At 44.8% G+C, this 20,633-nt stretch overlaps 1 protein-coding gene across 12 annotated transcripts in view; it reads right to left on the bottom strand.

Moving 5' to 3' along the window:
* Positions 1 to 20,633, bottom strand: part of GLI2 (GLI family zinc finger 2) — a 383,459-nt gene that overhangs the window by 18,651 nt on the left and 344,175 nt on the right. For 9 of the 12 annotated variants that reach the window (XM_086897659.1, XM_086897657.1, XM_086897658.1 and 6 more), the window contains 4 exons: positions 10,697 to 10,898; positions 8,396 to 8,609; positions 6,725 to 6,838; positions 3,170 to 3,301 (listed from right to left, as the gene is read on the bottom strand). In XM_086897659.1, coding sequence (XP_086753785.1) covers positions 3,170 to 3,301; positions 6,725 to 6,838; positions 8,396 to 8,609; positions 10,697 to 10,898 — 662 coding nt within the window. Of the gene's footprint in view, positions 1 to 3,169; positions 3,302 to 6,724; positions 6,839 to 8,395; positions 8,610 to 10,696; positions 10,899 to 11,791; positions 11,958 to 12,613; positions 12,742 to 15,095; positions 15,165 to 16,617; positions 17,017 to 20,633 lie in introns of those variants that run through there. The other 3 variants (XM_086897664.1, XM_086897663.1, XM_086897665.1) reach the window with 3 other exon arrangements.

Here is a 20,633-nt window from a genome sequence, read left to right as displayed (position 1 = left end):
GGTGCTGCTGGAGGACAGTGGACAGGAGGAGATAAGTCTTGGTTGGATTCAATAATTTTAAAGGTATTTTTCAACCTAAATGATCCTATGCTTCTAAGTCCATATGCTGGCCCCATGACATCCACCTGCTGTCCAGAGCTGGTGGCTGGCAGGAAATGACAGCACCTAAGAACTATGCAGCAAGGAGAGCTCAATTACTGCTAATTACTCTGGCCCACGAGATTCTGTGCTGGAGTGCTGAAAAGCCAGACCCAGGATGGTGCCTTCATCCACACTGGCAGGGAGAAGTGGGTCGTTTTCCTCCCAGTGCAGGGCAGATGAAGCCCTGCCGAAAATAAACAGAGCCAGAGGCCAGCCCGTCGGCAGCGCCGTTCCCGCGGCGGCCTTGTCTCTCTGAATGGGGTCTCATTGCCAAAAATAATGCCTGTCCTCGCTCCTGTGTTTTCAGAAGACATTCACTGACAGGAAATCCTAAAATAAACCACTTTGGTTTTGCGTTTTGGCTTTTTTTGTGCTGAGATTTTTTCCAGCCCCCGCCTTCATCCCCCAGCCAAGGCCAGGCACACATGTTGCAGCTAGGGATGAGACTCCTGGGGCAGTGAGGCAGCACGAGGACACAAAAGTACATTAAAAAAGATTCACCAGCCTTCACAGTCACCTCTGAATCCAGTCTTAGCATTCTGTGTGCTGCAATCCAATTGTGGGGTCAGGGTCCTGCTGCCTGGGGTCCCAGTTCCACCCAGGGACAAGAGGAGGTGTGTGGGGTGCAGCTGGTTTCTGGGGCACCGCATGTAAACCAAAGAGAGAGCCAAAGCTGTGTGCTGGGAGAGTTGGGGAAGCCTGGGTTTGGGAGAGGTTCCATATGGGTTTACATGGCATTAGTGACATTTTAGCCTCAGATAGTGGAAATCTGATGAACCTCCCCAGAGACCCATGGACATGGTAAACCATGTCCAGACCAGACTGGGGAGATACATCTCCAGGCTCTGTTTGTGTGGGAGTCTATCTTGCAACCAAGATTACACATAGCAATGCTGGGAGTGTGTGAGAGCACAGGCTTACCCTTTTGGTCTTGTTTAACCAGAGGAAGAACATTTATGGAAGGGGAACCATAGTCCCCATTCAGGACTATTCACTCCCTGTCTGGGCACCATCTGCTTCCCATCACATGGTGTAGGAGGAGTCACACAGCTCACCCCACTCCAGCTAGAGCTCCTTAGCCCCTGCCTGGCTGAGGGCTTTGCTTGGGCTTCTCTCAAGTGTGACCTTTGAGGTTGGGAGTAGCAGTGGTGCTTGCAAAAATATGTCATCACTCCTGCTGCTCCCTATAGACACTTCTCCTACAAGCACACTGTGTATGGGGAACAGACCCTGCTCACCCAGGTACTTTGCTCTGCACACAAACTAGAGTTTTTCCATGCATGGTGAGATGGCACCTTCTCAGAAGCTGGCCCACGACATCTGTATTTCATTTGCATGTGTATTTTGGGCATCCCAAATCCACAGCTTCATGTTGCTAGTAATCACTGTACAGAAGATTCAATTTTTGTAACCTTCCAAATTTAGGAAAATCTTGGGATATTCCATCAAATGTTTTTCTTTGGTTTTTGGTGTTTTGTTTTTTTTGGGTTTTTTTTTTTGGTTTTTTTTCTGGAAATAAATTGTGCTGAGCTGCCTGGCGCTCTGAACTTTGCTCTGGGCAGAGTTAGTTTTTCTTACATCTGAGAGGGAAACATACAAAAACTGCTGAACAAATGTGAGCCCAGCCCAACTGACAGGCATGCTGTGGTTTAACCCCAAAAAAGAAACGCCCCATGGCATGCAATGTGCAACCCATTAAGCACCTTATCACTCAATCAGCCTTGAAAACTGTTTCCAAATCTGTCTGTACTCAAGGACATGATGCACTGAACTAGTGGCTTCTGGCAGAGGTGGGCAGGCACCAGCCTTAGATGGAAGAGCATGTGTCCAAAATTATAATTTAGAGTGTAGTCCCTCTGGACAATATTTGTGTACAGAACTTGGGCAAATGGTGACTGATGCCTATTTGGGCGTGTATCTAAAATGAAGATATATAAAAAATGGTGAAAGCAGACACAAGCCCTCAGGAAGAGGGCTACATGTGAGTTGCACATGGGTGGCCCCTGGCAAGCTGGAAGTCCAGTTAATACAAGCAGCAAAAGGCTGAAGGAAAAGGAGAAGACAGTAGCTCCTGTTGCAAAATGTGTTTAATCCAAAACTCTGCTGCAAGCATCAGGCTTGCTGGGCTGGTGAATTCCTAGCAGATATGGTCTGGCCTCAAAAAAGTGGGACTTGCACCATAGACCCAAAATAAGGACTGGGCTGGGAGCAAGATGAGGCTTAGACACAGATCATATCTGATTTCACAGGCACTTCCCTGAGTATGAGGGATTTGTTGACCCCAGAAGCCAAAGGAAACCAAACGGTGGATACCCAGATGAAGCAAAGCATACAAAAGGTTCTTGGAATTAATTAGAACTGAAAATCTGATTAATGACTTGGTTTGGGGATCCTTCAGAGAGCAGTTTTGACACTGGTCTGGGAACATCACTGTGATTATGGAAGCCCTATTTCCCAAGTTTTCGAAAATCAACCCACTTTCTGTATTTCAGACATGGGAGCATATCTCTAAAATGAAAGTGCTCTGTTTCTGTGGGAGGGATGAGCTGAGCAGGACAACAGCCTCTAAGTGATATGGCTCCACAGCTCATTAACAGCAGCATAAAAGGCTTTCTCAGCCTGGACTAGGACTGAGGACAGCATGGATGATCCCTGACCCATAGCTCCATGGGAAAGCTCAGTGAATATGGCCAGTGAAGAGAGAAGGGCTCAGCCCCCTTCCCCTTTTCTGATCCAGTCTTCTGCACTGAGCCTTCTGTCATTGGGCCATGCACAAGGGAGACTGAAAGTGCAGCCTCAGCAGCTGAGAAGGGAGCAATATCACATAATCTATGAGAGGCTTCTTTCAGCTGAACTCCTCAGGGAGCAGCGACCTGCTTTGGCAGTGTTTACACACCGTATCTCTGATTTGCACCTTTAGTAGCTCCCAGGGTGAGCTCTGGCTGTACAGCAGCTAGTGATAAAAAATGAGGACAAGTACACAGAAACCCAAATTTATCGCTGGGATTTCCTCCCAACCATTACTCACATGGACGAGCTGCTCCTGAGTGTCATATTCCTTTGTGCACCCTTCCCAGTGACAGTTAGTCTCATAAATAACCTCAGGCTCCTGTTTACATTCATCCTTATCAAGATCTTCTTTCAGGTCTGTCAGATGCTCCTGCAACACATAACGGTGCATTGTATAAGGTGAACTTCTTTCATCTGAATTCCTCCATCACTCATAGATTACAGGGCAAGTATCAACTGATCACAAAACCATGCTCGTTGTGGCTACATAACATCCACGATTACTGTGGAATAAAGAGCTACAGGGTTTTGGCAGAAGTGGATCAGATTTGACAACAAGATGAGAAACACCCCAAAGCCACTGTTGAAGCAGTGCCTGGATTCAGCTGGGTTGTGGGCAGTCCTAGGAAAAACTGAAGAAAGGAAAGAGCTGGCTTCTGACCTTTGTTGTATTCTTTCCTGGAGCAAAACAACTGATCTGGGTGGAGAAACATGAGCATGAAGAAATTAAAGAGCAGTCAGAGCCCAGAGCCCACACTCACCTGACATGGACTGGGCAGGGGGTTCCTGTTTTCTGCATCTCTGAGTTGATAAGAAAATGATACCCAACCCAAAGATTTATGCCTGCAGGATGCTCCACAGGGACAAAGTGATGAGCTCTCAAAACACTTCTCTGAGAGGGGAATTTGGAAAGCATGAGCAAGACCCAGTGAAGAGTAGGCTGCAGAACAGAGGTCCTGGGACTCTGGACTCATAAAAGAGTTACTTTAATGTTGGGTACAGTGTAAGCTCTCTCCTTAACTTCTCTGTCCAGCCAGCTCCTCAGTGCAAAATGAAGCACAGAAGATTTTTGTCACGGCTGCTAGGATTAAAGCATGGGCAACTACACAAGTGTAACATACAACATAATCAGTACAAATCCAAGTAAGGACAACTGTCAGCTCTGTGTCCATCGGACACCTGCACTACAGACAGGGCCATCGACATCCAGTATTGGCTGGGGAATCTAGCAAGACAAACCCTGCAGGTTTTGGCCCCCTTCATTCCCTTTCCTCCCAGATACTACTGTTGCCTAGCACAAAGCATCCTGCCTCCAGGACACCTTTGGATAGGAGCATCTGGGGTGACTGACCACAGCAGACGCTGTTTCTCTAAATCTGCTGCTCCAGTTGAACCCATATGTGTGTAGACACAAACTCAGACTGTCTCTGGCCTGCCCAAACAGACCTATCTGTCTGCCATCTCCTTCCCCACCAACACCTTCCCAATGTCTACGGGAGAGCTGCAATGATTAATGACTTAATGACATTATATGGCTTGGAAAGTGAGATGTGCTGTACCAAAGCTCAACAATTTTCATTAACTAGCTCATGACACCCCTGCCAGCAGTGCCTTTTCTATTTAAAAGTTTAGATATGGAGAGGAAGAGATTTGTTTTAATTCACTCTGATTAAAAAAAAAAAAAAAATGCAAGATGGCTCTTGGGACAGGGAACTGTAGTAATTTACAGAAAGACTTCAGGAGATTCAAACTATACCAGAGCCCAGAGCAATAGTCTGAGAAAGTTCAAACAGCAGCTTCTTTTTCCTGCAATTCCTATTTGGTTGAGCTGTACAATTTTTTTTTTTTTTAATGTTTGTCTGTGTGCAAAGTGCGGTCCCCAGACAACTGTAATTTTCTACTAAAAATCTTATTTCGCCAAAATTTTTATACTTTCTGTTGGAAAAATGAAATTGTAACAATTTAATTTGTTGAAAAGGACTGACTTGTTGAATTTCTAGCTAGTTCAACACTAGTCTGAATCTCTGCTGGAGCTCTCTTGTGGCACTGTAGAAGTTCAGTATCTCAGGTCCCTCATGCTTGGTACTTCACTGTATCCCACAAATCTTGTCTGATTGCATTTTTTACAGCACAAACCATCATGGGAGATGCTGTCTTGGCCAAGGATTGCAAATGCCCAAACCACTACTCACATGGGGTGTTTCAAATGCAGCATTTCCAAAACAAAACACACACATTTTTGGGGATAGCTGAACTTCACAGTCAGCAAAAAATGGATAGTCAATTACTAACTGACTGTAACACAACTTTTCAGCACAGTCTCCTGCAGAAAAGGAATTTCTAAATTTAGTAATTCTTCTTGATTAGACTAAAGGACCCTCTACATTCAGTTTTTTCATCTGTTCTCCGTGCCAAGAATGGGCTGTCTGTTACACGGTACCTTCTAGTAATTTCCCAGTCAATACCAAAATGCTACAAGATGTGGAACCTACATGTCCCTTGGGGAATTACTTCACATACTGCCTCATTAGGAACTATTAGATGATCAGCGTGCATTTTCCTACTCCTAATTTCACCTTGCTATTCTAATCAAATCTCATTGCACCACTTTAAACTACTCCCCTGCTCCATTCAGTGCCAATTTCAGTGCTTTAATTTTTAAGAGCCAGTAGAAGAAACCCCTGGAGCAGGGCTGCAGGGGTGAGCCAGGCTGGTGCTATCCAAGCACTGCCAAGCTGGGCGCACACAGCTTCGCACAGAGCAGCGCAAGGAGGGTGGCAGCCACTGAGCAAGCAGCTGTCTGTCCCACAGCTCCTCCAGTAACACACGCTTTGAGAAAGCAACTCATGGCTTTCAAATATTTTTTCATTTGCTCCAAGAAATAAATACATTGCCCTATTAGCCCAGGTAGTGGCCAGATTAGTTTTTCAGGGCATGTGATTTTGCAGCAGTGTGTAGATACATGCCTAAACTCAAAGCTCCAGAGAGGTGCCTCTTTGCCCTAATCGTGCTGACTACAGCATGTTTATCTTTCCCTGATATGCTATCTTCATCAATTTTACCAGCCCCCTGATGACTGCACACGTTGCTGTCCCCATGCATCATGCTGAGACCTGCTCCTGAACCAGGGCAGAAGGAGAAATTTGTCATCAACTCTTCCATTCGCTTGACAATAACACGGCCTAATATTTCATGAAAATGAAGTGCCCAGAGCACTCCTGATAGTTTACAGTTGTGATAAAGGACGGTCAGATGGATACTGTCAGCCATTAAACAGTTTGCAATCACAGAGCTCCAGAAAGAAAGCAAAGGCCTCTGGGCCCTTCTTGGTGTCAAATGTTGTGTCACCAGTGTAAAGGATGTTTCTAGGAGCAATTCCTTATTGAATCAAGAAGTCGTACTTTTTTTGCAAGCTTTCTACCTACATGCAAGCTTCCCTCATAATCTATGTTTGCTCTGAGACATTAATGCAGCTTGCTTTGCAGCACAGAAAACTCAGATGTCATTTTTACATTATTACACTTGATATATTTGCTCTCTCCTCTTTTTTCCTATCCAAGCATAGAAACAGCAAGCTGAATCCCTAGTACCCATGGAATGCTTCACTCAGTCACTGCAGCTCTGCCCTGTCCCTTCCTGGGCTTTGTGCTCCAAGGGACACCTGCCTGGCTGGCAGATTTTGCTGCCTTGCTCCCAGCTGCAAAGAAAAGATGCCAAGAGGATTATTCCCAAAGATGAGACCCAGCAGCTCACCACCTCAAGCCCACAACATGGCTCGCAGCAGGGAGGTTACCTGTGTGTTTGGGGACACTGGGGGCAAGCCCTCAACTTCAGTCTTGACTTTGCTGCGTTTGTTAATTACTGGATTGACGGTGCTGCTCACGGCCGACTCACTGCTCTGCTTGCTCTAGGAAAGAAAACCAGGCAAGAAATGGCACTGGGGTTTGGGATGACAGACAGACAGCAGCCCACTTCCTCATTAAAAATTAACTTTAAAATCAGTCAAGGTTGAGCTCCAGTAGTGGCAGAGTATAGAAGGGTCGGCCTAGAGTTCATATGAAAACCAGCCCATGTGGGTTTGTGCAAGGCAGGGGGATGGGAGAGAGGGAAGAAGAACCAAGGGCAGCCCCAGCTTCTGCAGGCTCACTGGTGAGCTTGGCCTCACCACTGCTGCTTTGTTTCAGAGCAATCCAGTCCATGGCATAGCCATCAAAGTCTTATACAACCCCCATCCAAGCCACATTTCTCAATGTGGCAAAAATATTTGTTAGGAAAATGAATTCCTGTGGGAAGCAGGAGGCTCTGGTTATATGTGAGGGCTCTGGCATGCTCGTGTCCATGAAAGACTATGTGTGTAATTTGCTAAACTCTTAAAAAATAAGAACAACTTCAGGAGAAAAACATCCAAACACATTGTATGTGCATAAAATTGGAACATTAGCATTTTAAATACTCTTGCTAATTGCTCACGATTGGTCCTGCAAATTATCAAACAGAGGCAGAACTCCTTCCAGCCACATTATTTTGGTAACCAGTTTGTAAGGAGAAAACAAAACTAATCAGTAAAATAACCTGCAATAACAAACAGAGTTTGCAGTGCAGCAGCCATAAGAAACCCTAAAACAATAAACCAGTCTTAAAAGTTCAGTATGATACAACTAAAACAACGATTTGAAATGGGTGTGAAATATGGTGAAATAAGTCTCTGGGGACAAAAGCAACTGCAATTTAGACTTGGAAGGAATGTAAGTGGAAAAGAAAAATTATTAAGAATGTGCTAGGCATATTCACTAACCCAGTGCATGTGCAGGGTTTGTGCACACATATATGTGTTTGTGTGCTCACAGGTATTTGTAAGGATTATCTAAACTGTGGGTTCTCATTCCTAGTTTTCAAAATCTGGCCCCTGGTTTTGCAAAATTTAGTAAAAATCAACAGCAGGGACACATGGAGAGAAAACCTACTGAAAAAGAAGGAACAGCAAGTAAATGTGAAGAGGTCCTACAAGGATGCACTTACATGTTAAAGATTAAGACCATCATCATGGTTTACATGAGTACAAAAAAGGAAGGAGGGATTGGTGAAGGTCCCAACAAGAAGCTTGGTTCACAGGTGCTTATTCTGCAAAATACCTGTTTTTACAGCAACTGATTTCCCTCAATTTCAATAACGTGTTCAAGGGGATTTCCTGCTTGGGATGACCTTGCATATCGTGTTCAATGCTTTGATGGACCGAGGCCTTTGGTTCCTACATGGGTGGGTGCAAGGAAGGGAGATGGGCGCAAAATTTGTCTGTGACTAATTCAGAAACACTTGCTAGGAATAAGAAAAAGCAATGTAAAGGGACAGTGTTAATAAAAAAGAGAATTGTTGAAACTCCCACAGCCACCATGAAGGGAAGCCCACATCCCACAGAAAATGTGCCTCCATTTCCACATGTGCCATTCAGGATGGCCATCCCTACCTGGCTGGAGTCGGAGATGCAGTTGCTGTTGCTGCTGCTCTGTGCTGGTGATGGGTTCACAGAGATGACTGCCATGTGCTGCCGTGGGGGGAAGGTTGGGGATGGCTGGATCAGGGGAGGAGTGTGTCCAAAGGCTGAGCTCAGGCCTCTTTGCTGCGTCAGGATCTGCTGGTATGTCACGGGGTTAAGCGGGTGGGGGAAGCTGAATGCTGGACTGCAGCAGGAGAAGAAAGAGAAATGATGAGGAGCTATTTTAAACAGAATTTACCATTAGTCATTGATTGAGGTTTGGCTTCTTGGAGAATCCAGGAGCCAGGCTGCAATGCCCAGATAGACACCTTCAATGCCAGGATAAGCCCGCCTGTCTGCTTTACTGCAAAGTTACGATTTGACTCGCGTGTGCTTCAGCAAACTTGTGAATCATTTTGACCCAAGCATTAGACTGATTGTGATTTCTTTGCTTCCTCTTTAAAAAAAGCGCAACAGAAGCCCTTGGGAGTGCAGAAGAGGATAGGACTTGGACACATCTGGCTTTGTAGCCCCTAAGGCTCCTGGGTTTTCCCAGGCAGACCTCTTTTGCAAACTTGCAGCTTTGAGGTTAGGCTAACCTGGATATGAAAAACAAGAATCACCTGGCTCACCTGGCAGAGATTACAGCAGGGATGAATAAGTACCCACTTAACACAGTCCAAAAACATGCAATTTACTCTGCATTCAGGTGAGGGGAGTGCTGGTTCAGGGGACTGCTGAAGCATGTCACCCTTCCTATGTAGGTCACTGGTTCATCTCCAATCTAGGTCAGCAGTGACCAGCAACATCACTTGCCCCTGGCTGCCTGGGCAATAACTGGGACAACAGGTCCGAGACAAGATGCAGCAGTGGAGAACAGGAAAAACAAAGCTCTGCTTTTGGAAAAAAGGGGTCCATTCCCAAGGGCAAGTCCGCTGGGCAGAGAAAAAGAAGTATGGGAGATGCTCTGTGGTAACTCTAGATGTGTGATACACGAACCATAGACAGTCCAAAAATTGATTATTTGCCACCTTCAAGAAGTGGCTGCCCTGAACCTTTACCGTCATGGTATTTTCTCTCACACCACTAAAACTGCCCAAGGTGTGAGTGCTCAGAGAATAGGGCCATAATTAGAAGCATGCTTAATGACCAATTTTGCTTTTGGAGAGAGAGTATTTAATTCCTGCCTCTAAGATGCTGTTAAAATAATAACAAAAAAGTCTTTTCATGACAAATTTCTGGCAGTTATGCTGCTCTGAATGTTACCCATTTTACAAATCCTGACATTTAGGGTATATTTTTAGAACACTGAGAAGGGTTTCAAATTCTTTATTTGTAGTTGATTATTCTCTCAGAGGCTCAAAGTTGACCATTAGGTCAGTTCCTGGACTTAAGTGATTTGTTAAAAATATCAAATATTACTCTTAATATATGAGGGTGAGATGCTACAGGTATGTGCAGATAATGACAACAGATAAAAAGACTAGGAAAAAATATGATTACCAGATAAGAAGTTGCAAATTTTTTATGTCAGCCTTAAGTTTGATTTTACAGTCAATTTCTAAATTATGTTGCTGGATAAAGTAACTTACATAATTAATGCTACACTTACTAATAACAACATCTCTGTTTTCCCCCACAAGTTTAAAGCATGCATAATCTTTGTAACCCTTTGCTTTGCAACATCAGTGTTAATTAGATCTAACATTTTTAACAGTTAAGTAATAGAAAGAATAATAACACTGTGAAACTTGGGTGAAGCAATCACAGTAGGGATTGACAACAGTCAGCTGCCTAATGTAAGTGCTTTTTAATTAAGATTTGAACAAAACTTTACTCAAGGGTTTAGATTGGGTTTAAATACGCTTTTAGAATTAGGCTCTTCTATCCACCCAGGCAACATTTTTCCTAAATGTGGGCCAATAATTTGAATAGTACTTTGGGGCAATCTCTTAAATCAGAGTGTTTCTTAATCAGTCAAACTGCTCACAATGAACATTTTCTAAGATAAATTTATTATCTGTTTCTGCTTGAAGGGAGGCATGATCATACTGTAATTACTGGGGAAACGTGGTAGCCAATAACCCAAATCCAGACAAAAAAACCCCACCCCAAATGCCACAAAATACCCTTCCACATGCAAAACCAGATGGGAGCTTTGATTTACTGTGCTACACAGTCCTGATGCACAAAAGCAGAGGCTGTGAGGAAGGGAAGCTCTCCCTTGCTGGAGGGTCACCCTTTTTGGGTGGATGGTTCCTCAGCTGAACGGAGCTGATCCCAGAGCTTTACCTGATCGTCCCTGCAGATAAATGGCCGTAGGAGCCACTTGCTGCTGAACTGCTTCTGGAGTTGTTGATATACGCCACAAGAGAGTTTGGGGAGGTCCTGATCATTGTCTGCAGATCAATGCTGGCATCAGAGAGCGGGGAGATAGACAGGGCTCGTTTCCGGCTTAATCTTGGAGTCACCCGCGGGCTTGAAAACCGGGACACTGCAGGGAAGAGAGACTTTGTCAGACAAGACCAGTGGGCTGCTCCCTTCCTGCAGGCAAGCTGGAAATGCTGAGAACTGCTGCACTCATGACTGCTGTGGGATATTCAGGACCCAGGAGCAGCGCAGGGATTAATGCCCTTTGATGGGAGGTTTCCTCTCATGGCAGGGGTCAGGCAGCAGCATGAGCACCCGCTTGCCTTGTTGTCTTCAGGGCATACAGAATTCTGTCCATCACCCTCTTTCATAGGCACTAAATTAACTTAAAAGAGAGAAGGCCCTGCAAGGTTTCCAAGGTTTCCATGCCTGTTGACTCAGTGTCAGGAGCAGCAGGTCCAGGGAGCTGCACATCCAAGCTGGGGCGACCATTGCAAATGGTGAGTGTGTGCCTGTGTGCAGGGGGAACGGAAACCAAACAAGCATGAGCATAATGCTGACCATCCAATTAATGAAGGGGGCGAGGCTCCAGAAACCCTGAAAGTAAATTAAGAGTTTTAAGAAAACCAATTTGGCAGCTCAGGCACAAAGTTCAAGCTCTCCCCCTCCAAGGGAACCTGCCAGTGCCTAGACCCTATTAGCAATTGTCAATCATTCAGGCATGAAGTAATTTCCAACCCTGCCAGGCCCATTTATGGATCTGCAATACATGACGGGTTACTACTGTAAAAGTTTGGCATCCCTCAGTGTTTCAGCACTGCTAACTGGAACGACTGACTTCACCCAAAGGAAACTCTGCCCAGGCCTGACCCACCTGCAGATCTCTGGGGTGGCATGGATGGGAGATGCAGATGTACCTCAGTACCAGGGTACCATACCCAAACCCTGCCTGGAATGACTCATCCCTCCAAAGCAAGCAGTGTTTGAATTGTGTATTTAGGAAAAAAAAATAAAAACCTGAGTGTAAAATAGCACTTGGCAATGAGTCCTGGCTGGTAATCCCTGCCATCCACCCAGGGGTGCAGGAGGGCTCAGCTGCTCCAGCTCCTTTCCTGCATGAGCACAGCAACTTTTCCAGTGGTGGTCTCCCCAGAAAGCATGCTATGGTATATCCTATTGAACACTGTGAATGAAACACTGAACTGAACTAGACAGGCAATAAGAAACATTTTCCTCTAGCTAGTTGAAGGCACAATAAATACTTAAATACAACCCTGGTACTTTGCAAGAACATGAACTTTCCATCCTGATGACAGTGCTGGAATGCGAGAGGGTGAATGGGGTGTAGAAGGAGGCAAGATGTAACCTGCTGGTGTGATCAAACAATTCCTTGATTTGTGTTGGCTCACAGCAGTCTGTGTCAGCATTTCCCTGGGACCAGTGGCTGGGTTGCAGTGTCCCAGTCTCCATATGACTTGTCTGTGCACCAAAGTGGCTCTGCCATTACCATGCCTGGGTGCTGTGTAACCAATGGGGTTTAGTATCACCATCCCCTGAGTCCCCATAATGACCCTCACTGCACAAGATAAATGACTTTCCCAACATCCCATGGAAATCCAAGGCTAAGTTGGTATTTGAACCAAGCACCTGATGCCTGAAGAGGCTACCTGGAACAGAGGCTAGACAGAGTTAAAGGAATAAAGTAGTTATTTATTAAAAGGCCTTCCAAGGATACACCTTGGGCAGCACAAGAGCCTGACCATGGCTCTGTCCAAGATGGATGCAAGATGGACGACTGGTCACGAGTTTTTACACTTTTGTAAGTTTTGATGTACTTGCATATTGGGGTTAATTGTCCAATTACAGCTTCAGGTTATGAAGTCCCATCCTCTTCAATTGCTTTCCTCAATTCACTGCTGTTTATAGTTTTGGGGCCCGGAGCTGCAATGGTGTCCTTGGTTCTCGGGCTGGAAAAGGATTGTTTCTTTACTACCCTGTAAAGAGAACTTGCTAACACTATATGAAGTTCAGAGTCACACACTAAGACAGTACAGAATTTGGAAAATAGAAAAGCTAAAACTTAAGGCATCACACTCTTGTGACTTTTGTTCTACACCTAAGCAGCTTCAAGAGTTGCTAGATGCAATGCTTTTACTGAAAAACAGACAATACTCAGTTTCAGAAATTTGGAAGTAAGGAATTTCTCTTAAAAATCAGATTGTTGCATATACGTTCAACACATTGTTATAATATTTTCTACAACTACATTGTGCAGCCTCACGGGGCAGAGAGATGCTAGAAAACATGACTCAGAGCAAACAGAAAGGGCAGCAGTCTATAGAAAACACCTTCTGAGTGTTAAAGCTATCCCATGATTTGGAGGGACTAGGCTCAAACTTCCCAAATGCTTGCTGCTGGAAGACTCTAACCCTGTGTGACACTTCCGTGGAAGCTGGAGAAGATGCAGTCACTTTGTAGAGACACTGTGGACAAAACCACATTGAGCAAATGAACTCCCCTCAGCAAAGGCTGGCCCAAAAGGCTGAAATGGAGAATTGCCAAACTTCATATCTGGTTCCTGAAATCTGAGCCCTGGACCAAACAACATGAGGATTGCTTGGGCCTGGATCACAATGGTCCTCTGGCCATAAGGAATCGTGATTCAATACATGCACCACAACCTGGAAAGATCTGGGTGCTATTCCCAGTCCTCCTCAGCCATACCTCCTTGAGCAAGTTGCTGCTTCTTTCTGTGTCCCTATTTCCCAGCGTCATCTATTTAGATGAGCTCCTTTAGACAGGGCTTGTATTTTATTCAGTACATACTGCACCAAGTGCGATGGGGCCCCATCTCAGAACAGTTGTCAGGGTTTCTGTCCTACAAATAATATGCGTTTTTCCAGATATAGATATTGTTTCCTGCATTTGCATTCCCACAGTCTCCTCCTTTTCTAACAGAAGGAAACAGGCCAGATTTGACAGTCATATTTATCTCTGTTACTCCCACATCTCAAGGGAGATCTGTTTATTAATGTGCCACTTCCCTTGATAAATTACTAAATAGAAAGAAAAGCCTTGTACTCATTTCTCGCTGTTCCTTCACATGATTTATGCCCACAGTCCTGGATCAGCCATTGGTTCCCATTAATTTGCGGAGGGAAGAAGACCTGATGACCAACAGAAATCTGGGTTTTAGCAGTGCAGACGGCATGGGCACTCCTCCCTGCTGCACACAGGTATGTCGTTTTTCTCCCCACATAAAACTCTGCGGGAAGCTGTCAGATTATCAAGCTCGCCTGGGAATTCTCCAGCCCAAAACCAGTAATATGCATTGTGTTAGTGTCCACTCTAATTTAGATCCTGCAAGTGCTGTGGGCTATCTGAAATGTTTGATAGCAGATCCAATAGGTTGGGCTCAAGCTTTACACAAAAGCCTCTTAAGGTCTTGCAGGCTTCCACAGAAAGCTGTGACCTAAAATCGTGCCATGGATGAACAATTCCTCTCTTCTTAATGACAGCCTGCCCAAGGTGCCCGGGAAGAGAATCATCTGGGAAATGGAAAAGGAGTTTAGGCGCATGAAGAAATGCTCACGAGTGCATTTAGAAAGAGAGAATCTTTTCAAAATTATTATACAAAAGCAGATTAACAACACTGGGATTGTTCTAAATAATAAAGTTTGCTTGACCTGAATCTCCTGATCTGAGGACATGGAGCATGAAAGTGAAATGGAAACAGGAAACAGCAGTGGTTAGCATTTGTATAGCTGTACACAGCAAGGTGTTCAACCCAGGCTGACTGACAGCCACTGGGGCACATAAGCAAAGTCCTCTGCTGCCTGAGGTCCAGTGTTGTTCCAAAAGAAAAACCACACACAACTGTTCAGCAGGGACTGTGCGCAGAGAAGTAACTAAAGGCAGGATGCATTTTTCAGACACACAGATGGAAAGCTTTGGGAACATATATCACTAACACTCCCCTCTCTTCTCCCCTTTCAAAAATGCTGACTTCTCAAAATGAACAGGATTAGTTTAAAGAATTTTTTGATGTTTGGAAAATATGTTGGGGGAAGTTCCCAAACTGTCAGAGTACTCCCCTTCAACACTCCTATAAGGAGAAAAAAAAATTTGGCATTCTTTCTGCTGTTCTGAAAGTTGTACTCAGAAATCTAAAGTCATCATAGGTTAACATGAATTTGAAAAGTCACACACTGAAATAAATGTAGGAATATATTTCAAAATTCATTTCACTCCTCTAGCAGTACTTCAGTTTTTAAAATTAATTACTCTGTGCCTATCTTCCTCAGATGGAAATCTTTCTTACCTTCAGTTTTTTCTCCCTCTCTACCTCAGATGGAAATCTTCCTTATCTTCAGTTTTTTCCCCTTGAATCCTACTGAGATATGGAAAAAACTAAGTTTTGTCACCCGGGTCCACAAAGAAGTGGTGGGCCAAAGCCCATGCAGCAAAACAAGAAAAAAGTGAACTGGTGAATGGAAGGACACAGTACTGTACTGAGCCCAAAGCTCTGGTCGTTGGTTGCAGCATTGTGGATGGCAGCTCATGACGGACAATAAAAATTTACCAAAAGCCTTTGAACCTGGTGCCTCTCCTTACAAAAAATCAATTCCAGATACATTGTAGAGTGTTTTTACTGTTATGCAGTGGCTTTTCCTTACCATTTCACACACAGACCCTGATACAGTGACTATCACAAGCTCAGGTCTACATCCTAAGGAATAAATATAACTCACATACCTTAAGAAATCTTTCAAAACTGCCCGGAGTAACTTTTCACTAGAAAAAAACCCTGATTTTATAGCAGCACTACCTTTTTAGAGTGAATGTAAATTCCACAGTTCACAACCAAAAGCCATTTCTCTCCTGGGGTGTGTGTGCTTAAATATCTGATTTCTAAACTAGCAGGAATTCAAGGCTGAGTTTTTGAGTGACACTGCCAGCATCTGCCAAACGTCCCAGCCCAGTCCTCCAGACAGCTTAGAGCTGGGAGGAACATCACGATTTCTTTGCTGGAAGGAAAGAGTATTCTTGGCACTTTCCTGTAGTGTCCATGAGTTATCACATCCACAAGTTGCTCAGAAACTCGGATACTTCTCACAAATTTAGATTAATCTACAATAGGTCAGTGATGACCAAATGGTCAGCTCTTGCATGTGGCAGCTTGTGGACCAACTCCCAGTTCCCAAGGGCAGGATCAGACCCCAGCTCGTCTGGGAGGTGGGAGCAGAGGTTCCTGTTCTGACCACTTCTGTGGCTGTGGGCTATCAGAAGGATTCTATAAGAGATGTTTTCTTCTGGTGGGAAAATTCAGACTTTATGTCACACTAGGAATAGTGGCAGCAAAGCCCTCCTGAAAGGAGGCACTCAGTAAGAGCTCCTTCAAGGCTTCTTCAGGGTAAGGAAATCTCAGGCAACTCTTTACAGACAAACATGTTGCTGTGATCTTGATAGCACAGGATCATCAGAGGAATCTGCACCCTAACAGACGAGCATGCAAGGCACATGGGCTGCAGATGGCTCACACCCTGCCTGCCCCCCTCCTGCCTCACTGAAACTCAGCCAGAGCCACTGCTTCCCCTGCATCCCCTGGCCAAGCCCCAGGAAAAATACAGTGTTATCAAAATGGTCCCTCTTCCTCCCCACTCACCAAGAAAACTCCATCCAAAGTGTACAGAAATACCCCCCTACTCCCATCATCAAATTAAAACCAAAGGCCCTGTAAAAACACAGGACAGTCCCATAATCGATAAGCGGCAATAAACTACAAACACTCTTTGTGTAACCAATTCCTTATTCCCCTCTCTCCTTCTGCAGAGGCAACACACCTCTTTTTTAGATTGCAACAGATGCTGGACATTTGTTCTGGCACCAGACACTGTCCTGGGACCCTTCTTTCTTCTCTCTCCTGGCTGACCAACTTTGCAGTTCAAGGAATACTAATGCTTTCCTCAAATCCTTGCTGAAAGACAAGGCTGCATTCTTTTACTCCCAATCCACAAGGTAACTGTTTAGTCGACCCAACTTGCATATGTAAATTGAATTCTTTAGAAACCAGAGTGCAGCAGGATTCCAGACACAGCACTTATGGGGTGCTCTGGGACTTCTTCTCTCTTCTGCACATATTTTTCTGGGGAGGAAAACAGCACTGCTGGCTAGAAATGGGTGGGAAATTGTTTCCCATTCTCTGAACCTTCTCTGAGATTTCAGCAAGTTTCCATTCTATGCTGGAACAAAGAAAACAACAACAAAAATAGGTCTTTGAGAGTTTTTAAGGAAGCGACTACAGGGTGCACCATCTGCCCAGGGTAGCCAACAGCTAGCTAGCTTGGGAATTCATCTGTGATCCAGCACACCCAGCCTGCAAACCCAGGGCTGCTGTCCCTCCAGCCCCAGGGGAAGCACTTCCTTCCTAGGTCACCATGAGGCTTGGCTCTCTGCTTTTACCCTGATGGGGCAGTTGCTCCACGTGAACCTGCTGGAGAGAGTCCTGAGCTCACCTCTCGTGGCCACGTGCCTGCAGACTGCAGTCACCACCCGGCTGCGCTGCCAGCCCTGCTCCTTACCCTGATGGCTATTAAATCATTTTCTTCAAGGAGAAAGGCTCCAACAACACTGAAAGAGGCTGGTGAAGCTGAATCACTGTTTGATTTGGAGAAATAAAAGTCCCACTTAATGATTTGCCCACATCCCAGGCAACTATGCCAGCTGCTGGCCTGCTGGCTATGCTGGGCTGAACAAAGCCTTTTCCCACTTAAACTGCTGACTGTGAATCAAGACATTTGTGACTACCTGGCAGCAGGCAGCAAAAAACAGGGCAGGGATCTCCCTCTGGCTCCAGAACTGGACAAAATGCAATGACAGCACTGTAGGATCATCCCTGCTAATGTAACTGTTGCACAAACACATCTGTATAGCCTTCCTGACATGAGGGACTACCTTGGACCTAACTTGCACTCAAGATGGTTTTTTCCTATTCCCATACTGAGCATGCACAACCCAATCACACTCTCAAAGCTCTGCAAAGTGATGGATTTAAAGATGATCTCTGATTTCCACCCTGGCCATAAGAATCTTATTCCAAAGATCTGGATCTTGTTCGTGAAGCTGCCACTACTCCACTCACTGATCTCCCTTTTCTTTGTGGTCTCCTGTGATGAAATAGCTTTGCTTTTTACAGCACTTTGAGATCTGCTGGTGTATATCTGCTGGATATACAGGACTATACAGCAGCAGCAGCAGCAGCATTGAGTTGGTGTGGCTGGACTCCTCTTGAGAGAAAATGTCTCCTCCTGAAGGGCTGAGTGCAATCACAGGAAGCCCTGTGCCTGTCTACAGGAAAAGCAGCTGGAAAGTGGTAGCCTTCTCCAGGGTCACCATGTTCCCCACCAGTCTTTCCTGCCCTAGGGATGCTCCTGCACAACCCCTCTGTCACCTGGAATAGCCCACCATGTAGCACTACTAAAAAAGAAATGCAAAAGATTGTTTTGATCTGGTGAATACAACCTGTAGATAGTCTTAAACATACCCCATCAGCAATGTTGTGATATTGGAAAGTGATTAACTTTTGATTTGAAAGTATAGACTTTCCATAAAATGAGATTAAGCCTGGATTCAGATTCCACTCTTGGATTTTGAGTCCCTGTTTGGATGAAGAAATGGAACAGGAGAACTAACTGAAGGGCTGCTTAGTCTCCACTGGAACTGGCCTGAACACCACAGCAGTCTGGTACATAAAACTTAAATCTGGTCTACTTTAGTGCTTTAACTGCTTCTAGCTACACACTGAAAACCCAGCAGAGATGCAGCTCTGGGCAGCCCAGTTCAGTCACCATGTGACTCAGCAGACCTGAAACAGCGCTGGCACCAACAAGCTCCAGCCAACATTTATATCCTATTACTTTTCCTGACCTTAGACATGTGATGGAGTGAAAAACACTGACAAAAAAACATGAAGGCACTGAGAAATTCTCCAGGAAATGCAGTTACAGGAACTAGAAAGGCGCAGGTATGTCTCTGTGGAAGAACTACCATACCCAGTGTCCACAGCTCCCATGGCCCAACCTGCGGAGGTCTGGAAGCGATGTGACACTGAATAGGCCAGATTTAATATGTGCTTATCTCCTGCTCTTCCTTTTGCAAGTGCCAGTGTTATCACAGATGAATGATGGTGCTGCATGTGGTTTAACAAGAGCTACCTGCATTTTCAGCAAACTGATTCTCGTAAAGTTTCTATGTTCCCGGGCTCCCTGGGAAGAAGAGGTCTCTCTTACAGATGCAGTGAGGTGGTGACTCACTGAGGGTTTATGCGTGCTACTGATATTCTTGTCTCAGAAAAACACCATAAGAGGATGCTTTATTAAATTATCTGTTCAACTATTTACTTAGGCCCTGCTGATTTAAATTTTTGAAATAACTTTCTAAAAAGAGAAGGAGACACTGTCTCCTCATCCAGCATTTCAGAGCCATCCATTTTACTCTTTCCCTTAATAAAGTGCAATTCTCTCTTTTCTTGGATGATGGATAAACCCAGGCACGTGGACCAGAGACTGGTACGGGACTGGTGCTCCTTTATGCATTCTTAAAAAGTAGTGTCTCGTGTCACATTCTCGTAATGTTTGAAAGTTTCCATCTCATGCGGAACACGTGAAGGCCCACAAAAGGCTTTCCTGTTAATCACTAACAAAGCTTTTCCAAGAGATCATAATAAATGCTTGGTGAACCCTGGCTCTGCCGTGAATCATGGTTATGAGCTTGGCTGTGTGAAACTGAGACCTGTGATACATGACTCTGTGTGGAGTTGTTTTCAGGAGAAGGCAAACAGTCTGAGAATCTTCTGCCAAGGGGAGTATCTCACTATCTTGGATAAAGATTGATCCTCAGCAAACCGGGGGATGAACGTTTTGGTGTGCTGGGAGCCAGCCCGTACCACCATGAGAACAGTTGTTTGCTTCCCTCACTGGTTGTTTATCTGGCACTTCAGTGAGGCAATGCTGGTCAGAGATGGACTAATAAGGAGGCAAGGAGGAAGGAGTCTTATTCATGAGCCTGAGAAGAACTTGGAAGGACTCGTTTGCACCCATCTGCTATAACCACAGGCATTAACCCTTGGGAGAGAAGACAGAGGAGCCTTACTGACCAGCTGCTTTGTAGCAGAGAAGCCTGGGATATATTTTGGGTGTTAGAGTGCGGGATGGTACCAAGGAGCTTGTGCTCTCTCTCAGACTGGGATCCAGGTTCCAAATTAATCTAGGACTTGGCAGCACAAAATGAGTGTTCAGGTAAAGCTTCCACAGCAGCCACAGATGAAAAACTGTTTTTCCATTAGAAGTATCTGTAAACTTCCATCAGTGAACAGTCAGAACAGCTTTTATAATTTTAAACCAGTCACTTTATGAAGCAGCAAGACCATAAAGTCTTCAATCTTAAAAGCTCAATAACAGAAACTTTGAAGCGATAATGAAACGATGCAGATCTCCACTCCAAAAATTACAATGGTCCACAGGCAAATCCAAAGACATCCCAGGAAACAGATGCTGAATCTCGAAGTTGAACTGAGACTTCTCCCTTTTGCAGCAGAAACAATCCCCAAACTTCCCTCTGTAGTATCTGTACAACCCCAGTTCTTGCAAGATGTAGCATGAAGTGAAAGACATTTCTAAGAGCTCTAAAAATCATTTGGACTTCATATATGCTTCCAGGTAGATTCTTCCCAGGGCAGCAGTCAGGCCACAGGGGTGACTCAGCACCACAGTGCCTAACATGATTCTATTTCTTCTTCATTTAGCCAGAAACGAGAGCTTTCTGGCTTTATAACACCCATTACTATCACAAATACCACATT

Source organism: Cyanistes caeruleus, chromosome 7 (genome assembly GCF_971803275.1).
Source record: "Cyanistes caeruleus chromosome 7, bCyaCae1.hap1.1, whole genome shotgun sequence".
In the NCBI taxonomy this organism is placed as follows: Eukaryota; Metazoa; Chordata; class Aves; order Passeriformes; family Paridae; genus Cyanistes; species Cyanistes caeruleus.
Note: the sequence above shows the minus strand (reverse complement) of the source record. Positions and strands in the feature narration are given on the sequence as shown.